At 42.2% G+C, this 24429-nt stretch overlaps 3 protein-coding genes across 3 annotated transcripts; all 3 read right to left on the bottom strand.

Moving 5' to 3' along the window:
• Positions 1–12: 12 nt before the first annotated feature.
• On the bottom strand, positions 13–6231 carry LOC132486845 (protocadherin alpha-4-like). Its single transcript, XM_060094419.1, has 2 exons — positions 3805–6231; positions 13–162 (listed from the first exon to the last, which is right to left on the bottom strand). Exons 1-2 carry the CDS (start codon positions 6229–6231, stop codon positions 13–15), a joined length of 2577 nt encoding a protein of 858 aa, XP_059950402.1.
• A 2592-nt stretch (positions 6232–8823) lies between these two features.
• LOC132486844 (protocadherin alpha-3-like) lies at positions 8824–12816 on the bottom strand. Its single transcript, XM_060094418.1, has 2 exons — positions 10441–12816; positions 8824–8928 (listed from the first exon to the last, which is right to left on the bottom strand). Exons 1-2 carry the CDS (start codon positions 12814–12816, stop codon positions 8824–8826), a joined length of 2481 nt encoding a protein of 826 aa, XP_059950401.1.
• A 3811-nt stretch (positions 12817–16627) lies between these two features.
• On the bottom strand, positions 16628–24236 carry LOC132486843 (protocadherin alpha-2-like). Its single transcript, XM_060094417.1, is given in 4 exon segments — positions 16628–16690; positions 17282–19590; positions 19593–19657; positions 24232–24236. Coding segments are annotated over 4 exon segments (2442 nt in total).
• Positions 24237–24429: the final 193 nt, after the last annotated feature.

Genomic DNA, 24429 nt, shown 5'->3' with positions numbered 1-24429 from the left:
CTTGTCTAGGCATTAAGATGAAATATTGTATGATCCCGAGTCTGTTAATTCAGTTCTTCTGCTCCTGCCATCATTCAACACTCGTGGAAGGATGCAGTAATGGGAGCAATGGACTTGAATAAAAGCTAGTGTAACTTCACGGTAGACAGCGACATCATGCGGCTCGAAAGGGTAAGAAATGAATTCACAACGAAGCTACGCTATAGTTCTTCAAATTAAAGATATAGCTATTTATATTACATATATATTTTTTGCCTTATTTTAATAGTAAATCTCCTCATGTTTGTACTTTTCAGGGTCAGTTTATCTCATCTGTTTTCTTTTATTAGTTTAGAGTAGGGTAAGCGTTCAAAATACTCATAGTGAAACAACTTTCCTCCCAATAATGTAAAAACTGTATCAACCATTTTAGAAAGCTTAAGTGTGATATGAACCAGGCTTGGGAATTAGAAGTGCAAACTATCCTACATATTTGTATAGAGAAGAAACATGTGCATGTATTTCTGTCACCGGATATACTATTATATTTTGAGAAAAGAGTGTAATTTTAAATTAGCAAGTTTTACCCAAATTTTAAAAACCTTATAGATTATCAAAGTCCATTCTTTCTTTGTTCAGTGAACATCAACTACCCCTAATAATGCTTTTTAATTTAATAATGGAGGCTGAAATTTTTAGCACATATTTTTTACAACATTTCTTAATTTCTCTGCAGCTTATATTAGTCCTCCCCCTCAAAACATTTTCCTTTGCATACTTCTCCATCACTGCAAAATCTTGTGGAATTTCTACCTATTGTGCTTTGCTGCTCTGATCCTTCCGCTGCTCCTAAATGACCTTATCCTTCTCTTTCTACCTCAACCTCTTATATGCTTTTATTTGTGTTCTCATCCCCTTCCAACATTTCAGACAAGACTTATATTGAAGGTATTCCCAAACTCACATCTTCCTCCCCCTTTTCAATGGTTATAATTGTCATTTTTAGCCATACATGCTGATGACACCTAGAAAATAATTTGATTACAATTTAAAGATTATGAAGATAAATCATTAATACCTCCCAAATTCAAACCCTTAAACTCACCTTTTATTTAATGGCATGAACATTCTACATGTCACCTATATCAATTTTTTTATTACTCCATCTCCCTTACCTGCCCTATTCAAAGTTGGCCTATAGTCCATCTGTCCATCTGTCTTTTCACCATATTTATCTTCATGGGTACAGCTTTTATTGGATTGCACTAAACATATAAATCCCAAGATGTTAGAATCACTTCTATGTGACCTGAGATATGATCACAAGCCAACATTTCCAGTGTTATTTTCAACTACTCTCCAATATTAATTCTATTTTGCAGACAACATAGATCACTTGCTTTCCTTCTTCCGCAATACAACCTTTGTTCAATTTTTTTAAAATTACCTCCATCTTTACCTGTAAAAATGCTCCACTCATATCAAAGTCATGCCAAAATATCATCTTACCATGAATTCATCCTTAATGTCATCAACTGTAGGTAATTAAACTCTTTCTCAAAAGGAGACAATGAAAGTTATTAAAAAGAATTTTCAAACGGACACTTGCCAATGCTCGCCCTTCTCCAGAATTCTGATATACTTGTAAAATCCTCACAGACAACTGTAATACAAAGTACCCCCCAACATGAGAACATTTTACATAACTTACATAACAACATCTTAAAATAACTAACCTAGATCTATCCTGATAAGTAGTAGTCCTTATCGCTTTCTATTACACTTATTTTGAGTAAACAAAGAGTTCATTTGACAACCAATAATAAGCCCCCAAATAAAAGGTTCCTTTGCTTACAGGAAGAAAGGCCTTGACAAAAGATATATTGGCCTACAGTCTTGTTAGTTGAAGGTTTTCTATAGTGGTTAAGGTATTTCATAAATTGCTGCCCTAAGTGAAGAATCTCTTTGAATATCAACTTTTAAATTAGTTAATTAAAGTATCAAATCTGTCTTTCTATTGAAGTTCCTAGCAATTTCCAGAAGGTTGGTAATATAGTCCAATTAACTGGAACAGTTGCAATAATTCTATTTATTGGCTCCAAGTAGAAAATTATACAATGTTACTGAAATCATATATGCAATTTCCTTTTCATTGGAAAAGGAAAATACTGGTCTCCTCATAAGAAACATCTTATATTTTTGTTTATTTATTTACTCAAATAGTTCATCAGTCAAGGGAGAAGATTGTGTGAGGAAAAAAAGTTTAGTCAATCTATGAACATCTTCCTCCCCCAGCAAAGAAAATTCTCAGTTATAAATAAAAAGTTTATATTTCAAAACTAAATTAATTTGATTTTTTAACTTGATTTTTAAAATGCTGACAACTGTTAACTACAAATTTACACAGTGGTGAGAATGCCCTCTCCACTTATAGGACTCCCCCAAAGTAATGAGGTATTAGAAATGTTTAAATAGTATGATACAAGTGTACTTATAAAATTAAATACATGTGAGAATGCAAGAAATAGGAAAGCAATAAAAAGGGGAATTGACATTTTGTCATATGAAATGTGGAATATTTATTCCTGGCTAAACCCATATTATTTTTTAAAGAAGTGTAGAAAAACAGTTCTCTGTATATGAGGTGGAGAGCACTCTTGCCTATAGTAGATAAAATGTATGGCCTTGTTGTAAAAATGGTATTGATAAGCAACAAACTCGAGGGGGGGTTATATCATAGTACAGTTTTTTAAAATCTAAAAACAAAAGGCAACCATAAATACAAATGTTTTCTAACTCAAAAATGTTAAGATTTTCCCAACTGTGAGAATTCACGATTATTTCTCACCAATATAATAACTTGTGAATTGGAAAAGAAAAAGTAAGATAGAGAAAAACTAATCATTGTTCCACTAAATGTTGATGTTGGAGGGGGGGAATTATGACATATCGGCAAAATAGGACAACATGGGCTGGAAAAAAGAATGAAAAATCTCCTTAAGTAATATGTCATGATAGACAGATTATATTAAATGAAGGGGGGGAAGGAAAATCAACACAAATATTATGTCTTAAAATGGGAGAGGGGAGTTTATTAGTATATGAAAAATTCTCTAGAAGAATAGCCAAGAAATTCGAAAGTTTGAAATATTCAGCAGGTATATTAAGTGGCTTGATATTGGAGGTAGAATGGAAACATTTTAAATCATGTAAATGTATTTTGTATTCAAAAATGAATAAAATGAAGCCACTAGAGCTAAAAAATTTTAATTATAAATATCAATTCACCATTAGTATACCAAGGCCAACCATTTAAACAGTCTTGAAAGAGTCATTCAATGCATAAATATTACTAAAAAAATTAATTCAATATGTGTAATAAAAATACTCAAATAATGGATAGTCTATGGAGAACAAAAAAGGAAAATTGACCCGATGATGTTAAATAGTTCTATGTAGTTACAACATGGGGCTTTGACAATAAATAATAATGCCAAATATGTATCTTACAAGTATCTTACTACAACACCAAAATTTGAAAATTGAAACGTTCAACTAAAAATTTTAGTCTGCAAATGCTTTCTATGGTCCACAGAAAACTAGTCCATTAACTGTAACCTTTAAAACCTTATAAAAAGGGGATTGTTACTGAAATAAACACTATAGTGCAAAACAATTTTCTCCAACAAAGTAAATTTTAAGCATAACTATAAGTAAATGAATTAGTACCAAGAGAATTTATATCTAAAAGGATACAATAATTACTTATAAAGCTATAATTTAAAATAAAAAAGAGAAGATAGAGGATAATATTAAATATTTCACATTAAAGGCATGACGAAAAATTGCTGTAAGAGTTTTGAGACTCACGGTGTCCGTAGAGATGGGACCCTGAGGCAGGCTGGGGCTGAAGGCCATGAGATCTGCCTTGGGCGGCCCCTCCCCAGAGCACACCCTCTGCCGCCTCTGCTGCGAGTAAGACCAGCTCCCCACCGCGCTGGAGCACACCAGCGTGGGCTTCCCGGGCCCGCACGCGCCCTCGCTGGGCGGCGCCGAGCACCGCAGCGCCGTGTACAGCAGCAGCGTGAGCACCAACAGGCTGGACACCGCGCAGATGGCGATGATCAGGTACACGTTCACATCCACCAGAGCGGCCTCCGCGCCAGCGGCGCCCGTCGACGCCCGCGAAGAGGCCTTGGGCGCCTGGCCGCTGTCCTCCAGCGATAGCAGCACGGTGGCCGTGGCCGTCAGCACCGGCTCGCCGTGGTCCTTCACCAGCACCAGCAGGCGCTGGCGCGGCGCGTCCGCCTCGTCCAGGGCGCGCGTCGTGCTGATCTCGCCCGTGTACAGCCCCACGCGGAACGGGCTGCGCGCGCCACCCGCCGCCGGCTGCAGCTCGTACGACAGCCACGCGTTGTAGCCCGAGTCCGCGTCCACCGCGCGCACCTTCGCCACCACGTGGCCCGCGCCCACCGACCGAGCCACCAGCTGGCTCAGCGCGCCCGCCCCGCCGCCCGGCCCGGGCAGCAGCAGCGCGGGCGCGTTGTCGTTCTCGTCCAGCACGAACACCTGCAGCGTCACGTTGCTGCCCAGAGGCGGCACGCCCGCGTCGCGCGCGCTCACCTGGAACTGCAGCAGCTCCAGCTCCTCGTGGTCCAGCGGCTGCAGCGCGTACACCTTGCCGCTCTCCGCGTGCACCGACACGTAGCTCGACAGCGCTCGCTCGCCCACCCGCCGCTCCACCAGCGAGTAGGACACCAGCGCGTTCTCCTGCGTGTCCGCGTCCCGCGCCGACACCGTGAAGATGTGGCAGCCGGGCGGGTTGTTCTCCTTCACGAACACCGTGTACTCGGGCTGCGCGAACGCGGGCGCGTTGTCGTTCACGTCGGCCACCTCCACGGACACGCTGGCTGTGGCCGACAGGGAAGGCGAGCCTCCGTCCCTCGCAGTCACCACCACGTCATAGTTCGACACCCTCTCGCGATCCAAGGCGCTGTCCAGAACCAATGAATAGTAATTCTTGAAGGTGGACACCAGCCTGAAGGGAATGCTGGGCGACAGGGTGCAAGTCACTTGCCCATTGACACTGGAGTCGAGGTCAGACACACTTATCAAGGCGATGACGGTGCCCAGTGGAGCGTCTTCCCTAATTGGGAGGGACAAGGACTTGAATTCCATTACTGGAACATTATCATTGGTGTCGCCAACTTCCACCATAACTGTACAATGGCCAGAGAGTGGGGGCTGCCCCTTATCAATGCCCTCTACAAGAATCTCATAGGATTTGCTTTCTTCAAAATCGATATATCCCTTTACCATAATTTCTCCAGTAATTGGATCTATGTAGAACTTGGATTTCACATTTGGTAAAATATCAGTTGAGAATGAATATGTAATATTCCCATTCAAGCCTTCGTCTAAATCTGAGGCGTTAAGTTTAATTACCAACGTTCCATTAGGAACATTTTCTAGTAATTTCACTTCATAGAGTGTTCTGTCGAAAGCTGGGGCGTTGTCGTTGGCGTCCAGCACTTTGACGAGTAACTGAACGGTGCCAGTTAGCTCAGGTTTGCCGCCATCAGAGGCGGTAAGCACTAAAAAAATCTCCGGGGCTTCTTCTCTGTCTAAAGGTTTCCTTAATACTAACCCAAGACGTTTTACTCGCTCTTCATAGGATGGTTTTTCCAGCGAGAAATACTCACTGGGGCTCAGTGTGTAAGTTAGCAGAGCGTTGGCCCCGATGTCTGCATCGGAGGCGCCCTCTAGTGGAAACCGAGAGTCAAGCGGCCTGGATTCAGCCATAAACAGATTCTTTTGTGTTCCCGGGAACACAGGAGGATTGTCGTTAATGTCCTTCACCTCCACCTCCACATGGAACACCTGCAGCGGCCGGTCCACGATCACCTCCAGGTGGATGCTGCACTCCGCGCTCCGCCCGCACAGCTCCTCCCGGTCGATCCGAGAATTCACAAACAAAATGCCATTCTGCAGATTTACCTCCAGAAGGTCCCCGCGGCCTTTGGACGCCACCCGGAACAGGCGCGGCACCAGCTCCGTCAGCTCCAGCCCCAGGTCCTGGGCGATGCGGCCCACGAAGGTGCCGTGTTTGGCCTCCTCGGGGACGGAGTAGCGGACCTGGCCGCTCCCGGCCTTCCAGGTTGCAAGGAACAGAAGTGAGAGCAGCAAACGCCGGTATTCCTGGCGGATTCCCCAGGAAAACTCCATCTCAAGCCCGCAGTGCTTTGTTCTCATGAAGGGGGTCTTGTTTCAAAATGAAGAGATATCTCCTGACCATTCAGTCCAGTCCCGCTGCATCCTCCATTTTTCAGCATCTGGATGGTGGATGCAGCTTCTTTACAGTAAGAATAGGAGGGATTTTTTTCCTTTCTTTCTCGCTCTATCGGATCAATTTTATGGTACAGAGCGACATCATGTGGCTCCAAACCGTAAGTAACAGATTCTGGAAATGCATACTCTAAGTCTTAATTATTCTTTCATCCATTCCACCTTTGGAGAATAGAATCTCATTTTGTACTACTGGGGTACACATTTTGCACCACTGATTGATTGTGATCCTTAGTTTCACCACAGGAGCAGCTTTCACTTCAGTGGAAATACTTTTTTCATAGAAGTTTTAAGTATTTACAGAGACCGAACTGTAGTTAACATAGCACTTTGCAAATATACAATTGGTAAAGTGTTGGTTAGGAAATTCATGACAGGTTTTGTGTGTGTGTGTGTTCCTGCGAGTGATGAAAGGTAGTTATTAATGATGACACACTCTTCATGATTGGATTTTACATTCCCGGTGTTGAAGATTTCAGAGAATTAAGCTCTAGGAAAACTCTGATCTCCAAAATAAGTCATTGAAAGGGAATTTCAAAAGTGTTTGAAAAAAGAAGCAAAGACCATCAGCACTTAATTGAAAGTCTTCCTTGCTGTGGGCAAGGAAGCTTTAACAAGGAAGTAGGATGTTTCGGTATATAATTTGTGTTGGGAAGTATTCCAGATAATTTTATTCACTGGAACCTATTCACCTCCCATGAGAAAGACGGGTATTCTCATTTTGTCTCTTACAATTTATAAACGCTTGCTTGTTCTCCAGGATCTAATATGCCTCAACTTGTATTCTCTCCTACAGCACTCATATATTTTAGTCAAAGTGGACAATTTCCTGCTTCCAATAACATTTTTCATGAAACAGATATACTCATTTCATTCCCTGCCTAAGTAATATCCATCATTTCCAAACTCTTCTCAAAGCAGTTTCCCCCATTATATAACAAGTTAAAACTTCCTTGACCAACAAAGACTTTCATGATTAAACCAATTGGGCAGGCATCTTTATTTTCTTTTATACTATAGCATCTAGATCAAATCACTTGGGACATTTATTACATTAATTTCTCTTTTGTAGGTATTTGGGTGTGTGTGTCTAATCCTCCATTTTTGAAATATAAACTTTTAAAGAGAATATTTGTGGGCTTCCCTGGTGGCGCAGTGGTTGAGAGTCCACCTGCCGATGCAAGGGACACGGGTTCGTGCCCTGGTCTGGGAAGATCGTACATGCCGCGGAGCGGCTGGGGCCGTGAGCCATGGCCGCTGAGCCTGCGTGTCCGGAGCCTGTGCTCCACAACGGGAGAGGCCACAACAGTGAGAGGCCCATGCACCACACACACAAAAAAAAGAATATTTGTGTTATAATAGTTTAAAAGCTCAGAATACATACTGAGCATTTGCTGAACATTTACCCTATAGAATGGTTTGGTTTTCTTCAATTGCTTAATAAAATGCATTAAATTAAGGTGGTCATGCAGCTAGTTAAGAAATATGATATCTCAGCAACCTCTATAACTTTCCAGAGATACAAAAATATTTTCCTTAGACATTGCTCTACTTAAGATATATTTCAATTTCCATATTGAAAACCTGGATTTTAGCTTAGTTTTCATTCCAGTTCTTGGCAATCATGATCTTTGAGACATTAATAGTTCTAATGGTCAATAAAGAATTCCCAAATAATAGAGCATAATATATTTTCCTGACACACAAAAAACAATATAGAAGGACATGATGGTAGCTATTTTAAAACTTTCTTTGACTTTTGTGTTCATAAACCTCTTACACCATAGTTGTCTAAGACAAAAAAAATCAATCTAGTGAAAATAGCTCTAGGCTCCCATTCTATGAAAAGCCACACTGCCTCCCCCATTTTTTCTGAATTAAAACACAAATCAAAGTAGTTTCACTGTTCCAGTACCCAAACTGCAGATTTGTGCAAAATGATTAGTATCAAACACGCTGAAAGAAGTGAAAAGGACTCCCTGTCCATTTACTTTATTTTGTAAGTAATTAAGTGCATAGATGAGGAATGCAAAAGAATAGAAGGGTTATTTATTTGGGAACTATTCACTATTTACCGGGTATAGAGACAACACATCTCTAAAGGGAAAAACTCAAAAGTCTTTAAAATGTCTTATTAGCTGAGAATCATGTTAGTCAAGAAGTTGAAGAGGAGGACTTCCCTGGTGGCACAGTGGTTAAGAATCTGCCTGCCAATGCAGGGACACGGGTTTGGACCCTGGTCTGGGGAGCAACTAAGCCTGTGCACCACAACTACTGAGGCTGCGCTCTAGAGCCTGTGAGCCACAACTACTGAGCCCACGTGCCACAACTACTGAAGCCCACATGTCTAGAGCACAGCATGCTCCGTAACAAGAGAAGCCACCATAATGAGAAGCCTGCACACCGTAACGAAGAGTAGCCCCCACTCGCCACAACTAGAGAAAGCCCGCGTGCAGCAACGAAGACCCAAAGCAGCCAAAAATAAATAAATAAATAAATTTATTTTAAAAGTAAAACTATATGCCCATTTGTACTAAAAAAAAAAATTTTTGAAGAGGGGAGCTGGATTTGAAGACTGAAGTCCCACATCCTGGAAGACGAGAACTCTGGATGGCCCTATTATTCACAATAGGATGAAAATGATACCTAATAAAATAAATAGTGAACTGAGGTTGGACATGCTGTGGCTCATACTTGATGGACAGGAGGGCACAAAGGACAGTGCCAGAAAGAGGAAATGGAAGTGGAAAAAAGGAGGATTATGTATTTTATATGTTGGCCTATCCCACAATGTCACTGAGTATTAACCAGGTTTCACAAAGGAAACTTGAACAAGGAAGTAGGAAGTTGTAGTACATAACTTGTGTGGAAAAGTATTCCACAAAATTAGAATGGAGTACACTGGAGCAAGGTTGGTATCTTCATTTCTGTCTCTAATGGTTTAGAATACTTGCCTATTCTCCAGTCACTAACATACCTAAGCTTTGGTTTCCAGTGGCAAAGAAACTTCAATGGGAGACCAACTATTTACTAGGGGAACGGACCAAATACCAAATAGTGGAATGAATGGAAAATAATTTCACTTCCAGTTATTTGGAACTTTGTACTTGCTACATGACACACATTAATAGGTTGGTATCCAGAGGAGGGTCACCAGTAATAACATTGACTTATTGAACTTTGGGGACATTAGCATCATTAATACTGCATGTAAAAGAGGTTAATAATAAATAAGTTTTGCTAATTGAATAGTTTTAAAATGAGATATACAGTATTTTTCTCTACACTGTTCAGATAGAAAATAATATTTCTTAACAAGATTAATAATATCTTTCAAAAGCAATATTTTATAAATGATGATATAATAAAGAGAGTATTAAAATTTCACTTCCTATTGATTTCTTAATGCTTACTAATAAAAAGTAGTGAGAAACAGAAGATAGAAAATGATACAATTCTAAAAGCAATAAATTTATTATTCTAGCTTTTTTTTTACCCAATTGGAAAACTAGCAACAATACACAGTATTGCCAAATGTGAGCACAAAAATTAAAACAATCATGTTCAAGTAGAAAGGAGGAACTGAGAATACAGATAAATGGATAAGTGAGTAAAAGAGGCTCTATAGGAGACAACAGGCTTAATAAACTAATATTTGAAACTGAATATGTAAAAGCATAATAAAAAGGAAGTGTGTCAGTGACATTTGGACTAACAACTAGTAGGAATTTCCAATAAAAAGTGTCATAAGTTACTGAAGAATTGTGCAGGTATTAAAACACCACAGTTTAAGTCAAATATTCTAATCAATTCAATTTACCCTGGAAAATATATTTAGTTTCTATCCAGATTTGTAGCAATAAAATAATTCTACAGCGACTTTTAAAAACCTGCAAGTATGGGTCTCACCACTTATTGCTGATTTGGTTCAAAACCATTAGTCACAAGAAATTCAAACACGTTAACCACAAAACCAATACCTTGAAAACTCTACCGACAGCAACAAGACTAATTAACTATTAAAATGTTTCCAAAGGAGTAGTAACGTTGAGAATTAAAAACAAACACTTTTTTAAAGGATTTTTTAAAATTACTCACCTTAGCAGGAAGATCAACCTTCACATCCGTCTGCTCTTCTCTATCCGCACTAATGGGGCCCGGTGGAAGACAGGGGCTGAAGGCCATGAGGTCGGCCTTAGGCGGCCCCTCCCCAGAGCACACCCTCTGCCGGCTCTGCTGCGAGTAAGACCAGCTCCCCACCGCGCTGGAGCACACCAGCGTGGGCTTCCCGGGGCCGCACGCGCCCTCGCTGGGCGGCGCCGAGCACCGCAGCGCCGTGTACAGCAGCAGTGTGAGCACCAACAGGCTGGACACCGCGCAGATGGCGATGATCAGGTACACGTTCACATCCACCAGAGCGGCCTCCGCGCCAGCGGCGCTCGTCGAAGCCCGCGAAGAGGCCTTGGGCGCCTGGCCGCTGTCCTCCAGCGACAGCAGCACGGTGGCCGTGGCCGTCAGCGCCGGCTCGCCGTGGTCCTTCACCAGCACCAGCAGGCGCTGGCGCGGCGCGTCCGCCTCGTCCAGGGCGCGCGTCGTGCTGATCTCGCCCGTGTACAGCCCCACGCGGAACGGGCTGCGCGCGCCACCCGCCGCCGGCTGCAGCTCGTACGACAGCCACGCGTTGTAGCCCGAGTCCGCGTCCACCGCGCGCACCTTCGCCACCACGTGGCCCGCGCCCACCGACCGAGCCACCAGCTGGCTCAGCGCGCCCGCCCCGCCGCCCAGCCCGGGCAGCAGCAGCGCGGGCGCGTTGTCGTTCTGGTCCAGCACGAACACCTGCAGCGTCACGTTGCTGCCCAGAGGCGGCACGCCCGCGTCGCGCGCGCTCACCTGGAACTGCAGCAGCTCCAGCTCCTCGTGGTCCAGCGGCTGCAGCGCGTACACCTTGCCGCTCTCCGCGTGCACCGACACGTAGCTCGACAGCGCTCGCTCGCCCACCCGCCGCTCCACCAGCGAGTAGGACACCAGCGCGTTCTCCTGAGCGTCCGCATCCCGCGCCGACACCGTGAAGATGTGGCAGCCGGGTGGGTTGTTCTCCTTCACGAACACCGTGTACTCGGGCTGCGCGAACGCGGGCGCGTTGTCGTTCACGTCGGCCACCTCCACGGACACGCTGGCCGTTGTCGACAGGGAAGGCGAGCCCCCGTCCCTCGCGGTCACCACCACCTCATAGTTCTCCATACTCTCGCGATCCAAGGCGCTGTCCAGCACCAGCGAATAGTAATTCTTGAAGGTGGACACCAGCTTGAAGGGTACATGATGAGTCAGGGTGCAGGTTACCTGCCCGTTGGCACCGGAATCGCGGTCGGAGACGCTGATCAGAGCGATTACCGTTCCTAGTGGAGCATCTTCTAATACAGGTAAAGAGAGTGATTTGACAACCAACTCAGGTACATTATCGTTGGTGTCCACAATTTCCACTACAACCGTGCAGTGACCTGCCATTGGGGGATTTCCTTTATCTGTTGCTTCTACCCGGATTTCATATAACTTAGTGAACTCGAAATCTATGTTACCCTTTACACTGATGTATCCATTAACAGGGTCTAAGTGGAATTTCGACAAAGTATCTGCTGACATGTCTGTATTGAAAGAATACACAATGTCCTTATTTATCCCTTCATCCAAATCAGAGGCGTTAACAGTCACTACTAGGGTACCGTTTGGTGCATTTTCAAATAATCTGACTTTGTAGATCGTGCTCTCAAACTCTGGGGCATTGTCGTTTACATCTACAACGGTGATCTTCAGTTGAATAGTACCAGTGAGTTCTGGTTTCCCACCATCAACTGCTGTTATAAGTAAGTGATGCTCAGGAGTGTCCTCTCGATCTAAAAGTTTTTTCAGCACAAGTCCAAGGGATTTAATTTCCACATAATTTCTTTTAACATCCAAGGTAAAATATTCATTGGAGTTAAGAGTGTAGGTCAATAGCGAATTAGCTCCGATATCTGCATCTGATGCGCCCTCTAGCGGAATCCGAGAACCAGGCGGCCGGGATTCATAAATAAACAAATTTTTTACTGCCATTGGAAAAACCGGCTGGTTGTCGTTAATGTCCTTCACCTCCACCTCCACATGGAACACCTGCAGCGGCCGGTCCACGATCACCTCCAGGTGGATGCTGCACTCCGCGCTCCGCCCGCACAACTCCTCCCGGTCGATCCGCGAATTCACAAACAAAATGCCATTCTGCAGATTTACCTCCAGAAGGTCCCCGCGGCCTTTGGATGCCACCCGGAACAGGCGCGGCACCAGCTCCATCAGCTCCAGCCCCAGGTCCTGGGCGATGCGGCCCACGAAGGTGCCGTGTTTGGCCTCCTCGGAGACAGAGTAATGGACCTGGCCGCTCCCTGCCTCCCAGAATAGGAGGTGCAGAACCGAAAGCAGTAGTCGCCAGAATCCCTGACCTTCTCTCCAGAAAAATACCATTGCAAGCGTTTTTCCAAATATTGGGTCGCTTTTGCAACGATCAAAAATTTTTAAATATTTCTAGTTCCTTATTTTTCATTTCTTAATCATTCCGTGCCCGTATTTCAGAGATGGTGAGGAAAACCAGCATCTTAGTACGTAATAAATGCTGTATATCTTTTGTGGTGAAATACCTTGCGGTAGACAGCGACATCATGTGGCTAAATGTGTAAGTATTAAATAAATGTATTTACCTTTTTTTCCTTCCACTGAACTTTCCCCCATTTTGTTTCCCTGTAATTTCCTTTGAGCACTCCTCAAAGTCTTCATATTTTATCAAAATATATCCTTAGAACTTTTATGCTAATTCATGACTTTAAATTAGGCCAATCCATGGTATATAGTTAAATATAGTAAAATAGTGATTACTATTATAACAGTAGTGGACATCTATTGGAAATATTTCTGATGTGACAAGTACTATTTCATTTGTTTTAATAGGGTTATCCCATTAAATTCTCACAACAACCCTCTGAGGTAGGTATTAATATGATTCGCTTTTTTTTTTTTAGATGTTGAGGGGTAGGAGTTTATTAATTTATTTATTTTTGCTGTGTTAGGTCTTCATTTCTGTGTGAAGGCTTTCTCTAGTTGTGGCAAGCGGGGTCCACTCTTCATCGCGGTGCCTGGGCCTCTCACTATCGCGGCCTCTCTTGTTGCAGAGCACAGGCTCCAGACGCGCAGGCTCAGTAGTTGTGGTTCACGGGCCTAGTTGCTCCGCGGCATGTGGGATCCTCCCAGACCAGGGGTCGAACCCATGTCACCTGCATTAGCAGGCAGATTCTCAACCACTGCGCCACCAGGGAAGCCCAATATGATTCACTTTTTACAAACAGTGAAGTGGAAATGCGTACAGGTTAAGCAACTTAAAAATAATATTAACTGGTGGTGTTGAGTAGGATCTCAATATGATTCAAGACTCATGACTTTAACCGCTTGGCCACAAAGTCTACATTTTAGAGAAAAATCGGGTCTTTGATATTTGTAACCATCAAAACAACAGACATTGAAAATTTTACTTCTACATTACTATGGCAATTGTTAATTTATAAAATATGTTCACTTATGTTTCTTACTTTGTAGAATGTCTACGAACCACTCCCGTGTCCTTTATCCAACAACTGCATCTTTGTTAGCTGTCTCAACTATTTATATAAAGATGCTACAAGTCAATCTTTTACAATGCAGTTATTCTGTAAATTTGGTTTTTGTTGCATGAAAACACTGTGTGTTTGGATATTTGTTATATACACATCATACCAAGGAAAAGTATATTAGTTTTTTAAATTTCCACATCACTTGTACATTTCAATTTACCTGTATATCTTAACATGTTCATAATATGAAATGATTCTGTTTTTACTAATCTCCACTCTGGATGAATTTCTGGATTCCAATTTTTTAAAAAGCTGTTACTTGTAATAATTGGTGCTTAACCAATTATTAAAGAGAGAAAAGTAACTTTGGAATATGACTCAACACATGTAAGACTAGGCAATGAAATATACTAAATGTCTCTGTAAAGTTAGTAAAAGGCATGCATTCTCTGAGCATTTGGAAGCTGAGCAAAGAAAATTCATGGGAAGAGGTTGAATTTAGAGAGGTAAGAGAATGCCCAGATTTTTGCTTATAGTCGGACTCTTTTTAAATGAAATCAAACATGTGCTTTAAGGGAATTCCCTGGTGCTCCAGTGGTTAGGACTCCATGCTTCCACTGCCGAGGGTGCAGCCAAAAACAAACAAAAAATGTGATTTAAATATTAGAAGAAAAGTTTTCATACCAGGTTTTCCATGTACTCATTGAATGCAAGACTGCATTGCAACTTACTCATATTTTATCATTCACATTTAGAATAGAATAAATTATCAATTAAATTTTAATGTATAAATAAGTGAATATTTTAAATTAACTTTCTCAAGAATATAAGTAAAGAGGTAAGTTACATTGATATTATTCGTTAATATCAAACAGATAATTTCTAATTGATTCTCTTGTACTAGTTCATGAAAAAGAAGTAAACATTTAATGGGTTTCCCTGGTGGACCAATGGTTAAGACTTTGCCTTGCAATGCAGGGGGTGCGGGTTTGATCCCTGGTCAGGGAGCTAAGATCCCACATGCCTTGGGGCCAAAAAACCAAAAACATAAAAAACAGAAGCAATATTGTAACAAACTCAATAAAGACTTTAAAATGGTCCACATCAAGAAGTCTTTTTTAAAAAAGTAAACATTTAAGAATTATTTTGGAAAAGAGTGTATCTAGGAAATAATTAAGATATCAATATGCCAGTTAGTGCTTTGATGGATCTTGAAAAGTAGTAGCTAGTTTTAAAATGAGAGACAAAATTAAAATTTTTAAATATCATGGACTTCATATTGAGATGGCTTTCACAACTTACTGTAATACTTCACATTTCATGACATTTAAGAGTATACTATCTGCAACTTGGAATGGCACAGGGAATTTATAACAGAGTAGATTCCATAATGATTATTAGGAGATGAAGTTAATACTAAAGGAACTATATGAGTTTAAAGTTGTGCTCATGTGTGGTTAAGGTATCAGTGAATAATATCTACTCTCACTTAGACATCTCTTTTGGCAACTGAATCAAGAAAATGTAAATAAGGAATAAGAAATCAATAAGAACTTATGCAGTGAGGTATTGTGACTCCTGGAGATATGGGCACACCTGGATATAATTTTAAAAGCTTACCATTTACCTAGAGTAGAAATGTAGTAGCCAGACTTCCAGTAGGACAGATTCCATCTGACCATTCACACTTTCTGTACACTAGTATCAAGAAGGTGGTGAGTAGCTATAGTACTCTAGGTGGGATGACTCATCCCAGGAAAGAGCTTCAGCCATTTGTTTTCCTCTGTAAAGCCTCAGATGAATTTTTCTGATTCCCAGGAAATATATACTCACTGTATTTTGAGGCTTATCAACTCTAAGGAGCTAATATATTTCCCACAGGAACAGATTATCCTTAAATGAAGTTCAGTATTTCCCCACCAAACTCCTCAATTCCTTTAATAGCAGATCCCAGATAGAAATTGATATTCTGGCCTATCTGTGAAATGGCTAAAGCTAAGGTCACTTAGTGGAAGTTATTTCATGATTCATCAATTCATCATTTGGGGGGGAAAAACCAGCAAATAACTAAGGACCAAAGAGTAGTAGAAGACAGTAATTTCACCCCAAGACATCTTCCTTTTGTTGAAAAAAAAAAGTGTTTTTAATTTCCTTTCCAAGTGTAACATTTACTTATTTACTCATCAAGTTTAGTGTTTTAATTACCCAACATAGTAGTTACCAGTGAAAATGTAGTCATTCAATGCCAGTCTTTGCCTTTTGGAAAAACTCCAACTTCATTAGGAATATAGTTGCTGCCAGGTGAAATTAAGTGAGCTCAGTCTTAGAAAATGTTATCACGGGCATAGTGTGTGTTACCAAAGGAAGGTGGTCAATCTCTGCACAGTGGGAGGTCTGCATACATTAGCCCAGTGATATACTTTAAGCTTCACTAAGCACCCCACTAACATAAAGACTGGGTTAAAGTACTCTCCACTTGTATGAAGAAAAAGTCCCACCACCCGGCCACCCCACAATGTGACTTAAAAAATTTTTTTTAATTAAACAAAATTGAGGGAGATTTTTTTTCTCAATAAACTCTCTACTGTGCCTTAAAACTCTAAGGATTTTGCAAATGTGAAATCTTTTTACTACTGAAAGACATACCTAAGATTAGCAATTATTTCTAAGTGATGTCATGTGTTGTAAGGAGCTATGATATATACTTTGGAGGTCCTGGCGTTAAAAATCTGTTCAGGCTGCGTTTAAATACATGAAAAGAAAAACTAACATATTAACTGTTACATAAACAGATAAAGATAAATGAATTCTTGATCAAAAGAATAATTTAGGAAATTCCCAACATATTATGACAGAATGGATGGTGTAAATTGAAAATATGTATTCCATAATCACCCTCTTTAAATTTTTTCAAATTGTGATTTTTTAATTTGAGAAAAAATATTTACACATAATGTTAAGTTTTCAAATTTTGCTAAAGTGTTTTCTCAACACTTTAATCATATTGTTCATGGCAAGATTTAATTATGGAAAATCCAAAATGTAAAAATAAGAAAATCATTTAAGTTGTTCTCAATGCAAGAAATTGATTTCCAATTCACACCATATATTGCACAAGATAATGATACAAAATAAAAGCAGAGCTATGAATCAAAATAATTAATAGACTGTGTATGGCTGATTCATTTTTTTGTGCAGAGGAGGCTAAAACAACGTTGTAAATCAACCGTACTCCAATAATAATTAATTTTAAAAATTAGTAGAATCATAGAGAACAAAGAGAATAGAACAATTTTAGAGGCGACAGAAAAAAAAATTTAAAGACTCACCTTTCCGAACTGTTCTGATTCCGAGAGTTGCTGCCTTTCTTCTGCTGAGTCTGGACCTTGAGGTAGGCTGGGGCTGAAGGCCATGAGATCTGCCTTGGGCGGCCCCTCCCCAGAGCACACCCTCTGCCGCCTCTGCTGCGAGTAAGACCAGCTCCCCACCGCGCTGGAGCACACCAGCGTGGGCTTCCCGGGGCCGCACGCGCCCTCGCTGGGAGGCGCCGAGCACCGCAGCGCCGTGTACAGCAGCAGCGTGAGCACCAACAGGCTGGACACCGCGCAGATGGCGATGATCAGGTACACGTTCACATCCACCAGAGCGGCCTCCGCGCCAGCGGCGCCCGTCGACGCCCGCGAAGAGGCCTTGGGCGCCTGGCCGCTGTCCTCCAGCGACAGCAGCACGGTGGCCGTGGCCGTCAGCGCCGGCTCGCCGTGGTCCTTCACCAGCACCAGCAGGCGCTGGCGCGGCGCGTCCGCCTCGTCCAGGGCACGCGTCGTGCTGATCTCGCCCGTGTACAGCCCCACGCGGAACGGGCTGCGCGCGCCACTCGCCGCCGGCTGCAGCTCGTACGACAGCCACGCGTTGTAGCCCGAGTCCGCGTCCACCGCGCGCACCTTCGCCACCACGTGGCCCGCGCCCACCGACCGAGCCACCAGCTGGCTCAGCGCGCCCGCCCCACCACCTGGCCCGGGCAGCAGCAGCGCGGGCGCGTTGTCGTTCTCGTCCAGCACGAACACCTGCAGCGTCACGTTGCTGCCCAGAGGCGGCACACCAGCGTCGCGCGCGCTCACCTGGAACTGCAGCAGCTCCAGCTCCTCGTGGTCCAGTGGCTGAAGCGCGTACACCTTGCCGCTCTCCGCGTGCACCGACACGTAGCTCGACAGCGCTCGCTCGCCCACCCGCCGCTCCACCAGCGAGTAGGACACCAGCGCGTTCTCCAGCGCGTCCGCATCCTGCGCCGACACCGTGAAGATGTGGCAGCCGGGCTGGTTGTTCTCCTTCACCAACACCGTGTACTCGGGCTGCGCGAACGTGGGCGCGTTGTCGTTCACGTCGACCACCTCCACGGACACGCTGGCTGTGGCCGACAGGGAAGGCGAGCCTGCGTCCCGTGCTGTCACCACCACCTCATAGTTCGCCAGGTTCTCGCGATCCAGGGCGCTGTCCAGCACCAGCGAGTAGTAATTCTTGAAGGTGGACAGCAGTTTGAAGAAGTCATGGGGGGTCAGGGTGCAGGTCACCTGCCCGTTGGCACCGGAGTCGCGGTCAGACACCGTGATGAGGGCGATGACTGTTCCCAGCGGAGCATCCTCTCGGATGGGAAGTGAAAGAGACGTGATTGAGACTTCTGGTGTGTTATCATTGATGTCCACAAGTTTTACTGAAATTTTACAGTGCCCAGACATTGGTGGAGTCCCGTTGTCATACGCAATGACTTGAATGTCATAAGATTTCACTTCCTCATAATCTAATTGTCCCTTAGTTCTGATTTCCCCTGAGCTGGGATCTATTTTGAACTTGGTCTTTATATTGGGGGACACATCACTACTAAATGAATACACAATCTCGCTGTTTGATCCTTCATCTGCATCAGAAGAATTTAATTTAATCACCAAGGATCCCTTTGCGATGTTCTCTAACAATTGTACTTTGTAAACTGATTGGTCAAAAGTAGGTTCGTTGTCATTCACATCTAATACCTTAATAAGCAATTGAACGGTGCCTGTGAGCTCAGGTTTGCCCCTATCAGTAGCCACCAGTAACAAATTAATCTCGGCAGTTTCCTCTCTGTCCAGCGATTTCCTCAGCACAAGAGACAAAGACTGGCTTAGTTCATCATTTGTCTGTATATCTAGAAAGAAAAACTCACTGGAGCTGAGCTTGTAGGAGAGAAGAGCATTTACTCCGACATCTGCATCAAACGCCCCCTCTAGAGGAAACCGCGAGTCAAGCAGCCTCGATTCATGAAACCGGATAGTCTTTACTGTCACTGGAAACACTGGCGGATTGTCATTAATATCCTTTATTTCCACCTCCACATGGAACACCTGCAGCGGCCGGTCCACGATCACCTCCAGGTGGATGCTGCACTCCACGCTCCGCCCGCACAGCTCCTCCCGGTCGATCCGAGAATTCACAAACAAAATGCCATTCTGCAGATTTACCTCCAGAAGGTCCCCGCGGCCTTTGGACGCCACCCGGAACAGGCGTGGCACCAGCTCCGCCAGCTCCAGCCCCAGGTCCTGGGCGATGCGGCCCACGAAGGTGCCGTGTTTGGCCTCCTCGGGGACGGAGTAGTGGACCTGGCTGCTCCTGGCCTCCCCTGCAGCGAGGAGCAGAAGCAAGAGTAGCAGACACCCGACCTCTCCGCCCCTACTCTTAGAAGACACCATCACCAATACTCAGCGACTTGATCAAATTAGAATATCATGTTTTGCAAAATTTTAAATATTGTCCTCTAGTCTCTGCTCAAGTCCTGCTGCTTCTCTTATTGTTCTGTCTCTCTGGAGTCACAATAGGGTCCTGGATATTTTTCTTCCTACAGAATACACTGTAGTAGACAGCGACATCATGTGGCCAAAATGTAGGCTCTACTATTTATTCTGTAGATTTAAAATTAAACAATTGTCTAGTCTAAGTTTACTGATAGCTTTCATTTAGGGAAAATATTTATTTTAAACTCTGAAATATATCATTCTCCCTTTAATTGTGTTAAAAACATGTAACAAAATTTACCATCTCATCAACTTTTAAGTATACAATTTAGTATGTTAAGTATATTCACATTGTTGTGGAAAAGATCTTGAGAACTTTCATCTTGCAAACATGAACTTCCATCTATAACCATTAGAAAACAACTCCCCTTTCCCACCACACCACACCCCTCTAACCACCATTCTACTTTCTGGTTCTATGAATTTGACTACTCTAGGTACCTCACATAAGTGGAATCTTACAGTATTTGTCTGTAACTGGGTTATTTCACTTAGCATAATGTCCTCAAGGTTCATCCATGTTGTAGTATGTGATGGATTTCCTTACTTTTTAAGGCTGAATAATATTCTGATGCATGTATATACCACAGTTTGTTTATCCATTCATCCATCTGTCTATGGATATCAGGGCTGCTTCCACCTCTTAGCTATTGTGAATAGTGCTATTATGAGCATGGGTGTGAAAATATCTCTGAGACCCTGCTTTCAGTTCTTTTGAATATAACAGAATTTTTTCTCAGTTTCTTCACATAAAGCACACAGGAATCAAAGGGTATTTATTTTATACTTTATAAATTGAAAATATATTTATATATTCCATTTTTAGTTTGTTTTCTGAACTGTTAACAGATGTTTGTAAATTAACAATTCATTTGTTCCTCATTTGGATAATGTATTCTTAATTAAGAATGTTCCCAAAATAAGCTCAAAATGGATTAAAGACCTAAATGTAAGGCCAGAAACTATCAAACTCTAAGAGGAAAACATAGGCAGAACACTCTATGACATAAATCACAGCAAGATCCTTTTGGACCCACCTCCTAGAGAAATAGAAATAAAAACAAAAATAAACAAATGGGACCTAATGAAACTTCAAAGCTTTTGCACAGCAAAGGAAACCATAAATAAGACCAAAAGACAACCCTCAGAATGGGAGAAAATATTTGAAAATGAAGCAACTGACAAAGGATTAATTTCCAAAAATTACAAGCAGCTCATGCAGCTCAATAGCAAAAAAACAAACAACCCAATCCAAAAATGGGCAGAAGACCTAAAGAGACATTTCTCCAAAGAAGACATACAGACTGCCAACAAACACATGAAAGAATGCTCAACATCATTAATCATTAGAGAAATGCAAATCAAAACTACAATGAGATATCATCTCACACCGGTCAGAATGGCCATCATCAAAAAATCTAGAAACAATAAATGCTGGAGAGGGTGTGGAGAAAAGGGAACACTCTTGCACTGCTGGTGGGAATGTGAATTGGTACAGCCACTATGGAGAACAGTATGGAGGTTCCTTAAAAAACTACAAATAGAACTACCATATGACACAGCAATCCCACTACTGGGCATATACCCTGAGAAAACCATAATTCAAAAAGAGTCATGGGGCTTCCCTGGTGGCGCAGTGGTTGGGAGTCCGCCTGCCGATGCAGGGGACGCGGGTTCGTGCCCCGGTCCCGGAGGATCCCACGTGCCGCAGAGCGGCTGGGCCCGTGAGCCATGGCCGCGGAGCCTGTGTGTCCGGAGCCTGTGCTCCGCAACGGGAGAGGCCACAGCGGTGAGAGGCTTGCGTACAGCAAAAAAAAAAAAAAAAAAAAAAAAGAGTCATGTACCAAAATGTTCATTGCAGCTCTATTTACAATAGCCAGGAGATGGAAACAACCTAAGTGTCCATCATCAGATGAATGGATAAAGAAGATGTGGCACATATATACAATGGAATATTACTCAGCCATAAAAAGAAATGAAATTGAGCTATTTGTAATGAGGTGGATGGACCTAGAGTCTGTCATACAGAGTGAGGTAAGTCAGAAAGAGAAAGACAAATACCGTATGCTAACACATATATACGGAATTTAAGAAAAAAATGTCATGAAGAACCTAGGGGTAAGACAGGAATAAAGACACAGACCTACTAGAGAATGGACTTGAGGATATGGGGAGGGGGAAGGGTAAGCTGTGACAAAGCGAGAGAGTGGCATGGACATATATACACTACCAAACGTAAAATAGATAGCTGGTGGGAAGTAGCCGCATAGCACAGGGAGATCAGCTTGGTGCTTTGTGACCACCTAGAGGGGTGGGATAGGGAGGGTGGGAGGGAGGGAGACACAAGAGGGAAGAGATATGGGAACATATGTATATGTATAACTGATTCACTTTGTTATAAAGCAGAAACTAACACACCATTGTAAAGCAATTATACTCCAATAAAGGTGTAAAAAAAAAAGTTCCCTTTTCTACTACATTTGGATTTTCATTCAAGAACAGTATAATTGACCTCTTTTTAGTGTTAATTATTTGAGAATATCTTATTTTAATAATTCTCAGCTGTCCCCTTCATGCACAAACTATGAAAACATGATAAAGATAACATAGGAATAAAATAAAATTAATTGAGGGTGGGTCAGTGTTTAAAATGCATAAAAGTTATTTTCAGTTACTCTGAGGAGGTCACAAACTTTGTTTTCAGCAAAGAGGAAAACAAAATTAACTGCAAGATTTATAGTGTCTGTAAAAGAAAAGAAAAATCCCTGCTAAAGAAAAACTACCTTTTCCTAGTACTGAAAACCAATGCTAATTTCTCCCTTTAGTCCAATATCTTAAGATACTTATTTACACCATCTATAAAGTATATACTTATATTAATCATACTCTAACAATGAACCCCAAGTAAACTGACTTAAGCAAAAAAGCAGAGCATCATTTATTGTCTTATGCATGGAAATAGACAATTATTTACCAGTTTCAGGAAGAGCAAAAATGACCAAAGTAACTTTTAGGCCACCTATTTTTAGGCCACATTTAGTGACTCTCAGCAGAAAAAAAAAATGCCCTTTTCCTAATATCCCCAGCAAAAGTCCTAGAGTATCACTTCCCTTGACCCAGTTTAGATGATGTATCTTTCCTTTAGTCCATAGTTGTGATGGTTCTCACATTGGCCAGACATTGGTTGCTTATTCATTCTTGAAGCTAGGAGATGAAATCAGACATGCCTAAATTATGTGGACTGAAAATGAGGAGGTTGGTTCTCATGAAGACCAGTGCAAGAACTCATGTACCCAATTTCTCCTGGAGCTTAAACTGCACATAGCTGCAGACTGGCCATTATATCATTACATAGTTGCAATGCAACTGCATATTTGTAACACCCCATAGTTTTTTTTTATAATCAGTGGCCACTCTGGCTACTGCTGACATATTGAGGAATTATGTCTAGAATCCAGATATTAGCTCTAGGAAACACGGCTCGCTTAAGAGAATTTTTGTAATCCTATAAAGTAATTTTGCTAGATTTTGAGAATGACATGTCTGAAGGTATGAGGTACATTCTGCTGTTATTCAGGGTTTCTGAGGACCTAGAATGTCTCTCTCCCTTCCCTCAGAGAGATAGAGTACCATTGCGAGAAATCCAAGCACATTTCCCCTAATGGCGAAAGACACTGAGAAGCCATGCTCAACAAATACCACCAAGCTTGTATCTGTAGTGATTGGAATAGTAGCCCCCAAAAGATATATCCACCCAGAACCTTAAAAATGTGTCTTTATTTGGAATAGAGATCTTTACAGATATAAATAAGGTAACCTTAACCCTAGCATTATCCTAGATTTGGGTGGGCCACAAATCCAATGACAGGTGTCCTTATAAGAGACAGGAAAAGAGAAGATGCACAGAGACACACGAAAGAAGGAAATGTGAAGACTGAGGCAGAAATTGGAGGTATGCTGCCACAAGTCAAGGAATGCCAGGAGCCACCAGAAACTGAAAGAGGCAAGGAAGAAGTCTCTCCTAGAGGCTTCAGAAGGAACATCACCCTGCCAACACCTTGTTGAACTTTTGGCCTCTAAGAACTGTGAGAGAATAAATTTCTGTTGTTTCAAGCCCCCAAGTTTGTGGTAACTTGTTGCAGCTGCACTACAAAACTAATATACTATCCATTGCTACAATTATATCCTTTGCCCTTATCAAAGCGAACTGTCAGTTCCTTAAGATTTATGTGCCTGAGCATTTATTCTTGAAAAATCCTCATTCAGGTCTTTCACAAAACTACAACAAGCCCCAGAAGGAAAAAAACAAGAAGAGGAAATGGATGCTAGGTAAGAAAAACAAAAAAGAAGAAGAGGTGCCTAAAACATTTTAAATTCCATTTATTATTTTTCTTCTCCTGCTTTTTATATAAAAATAAATCACTACACAATAATTTTTTCCATGGAATCCAAGTTACCTCATCTACTTAACGGTCAGATACCTTAGTGAAAGGGTGAATAATAATGTTCTCCTATCAGTTGTATTACCTGTTGTAATGCTCTCCTCTTAAAATGTATTCTATTCACATTAGCTTAATGGCAATGGAACCCCAATGACAATGTTGCTGTATATTGACTATTTCCATTTTACCTCTAAAGTAAACACAATTTTATTT

The sequence above is a fragment of the Mesoplodon densirostris genome, chromosome 3 (genome assembly GCF_025265405.1).
Source record: "Mesoplodon densirostris isolate mMesDen1 chromosome 3, mMesDen1 primary haplotype, whole genome shotgun sequence".
Classification (NCBI taxonomy): domain Eukaryota; kingdom Metazoa; phylum Chordata; class Mammalia; order Artiodactyla; family Ziphiidae; genus Mesoplodon; species Mesoplodon densirostris.
This window is presented reverse-complemented; position numbering and strand designations above follow the sequence as displayed.

Excerpts from the sequence above, each read along its gene's own strand:
- LOC132486845 (XM_060094419.1), bottom strand. The coding sequence starts at position 6,231 with ATGAGAACAAAGCACTGCGGGCTTGAGATGGAGTTTTCCTGGGGAATC. Across the intron at positions 163-3,804 it reads TTTTTCGTCATGCCTTTAAT|CCGCATGATGTCGCTGTCTA; the intron begins GTGAAATATTTA and ends TACCCTTTCGAG.
- LOC132486844 (XM_060094418.1), bottom strand. The coding sequence starts at position 12,816 with ATGGTATTTTTCTGGAGAGAAGGTCAGGGATTCTGGCGACTACTGCTT. Across the intron at positions 8,929-10,440 it reads AAGAGCAGACGGATGTGAAG|TTCTCGTCTTCCAGGATGTG; the intron begins GTTGATCTTCCT and ends GGCCATCCAGAG.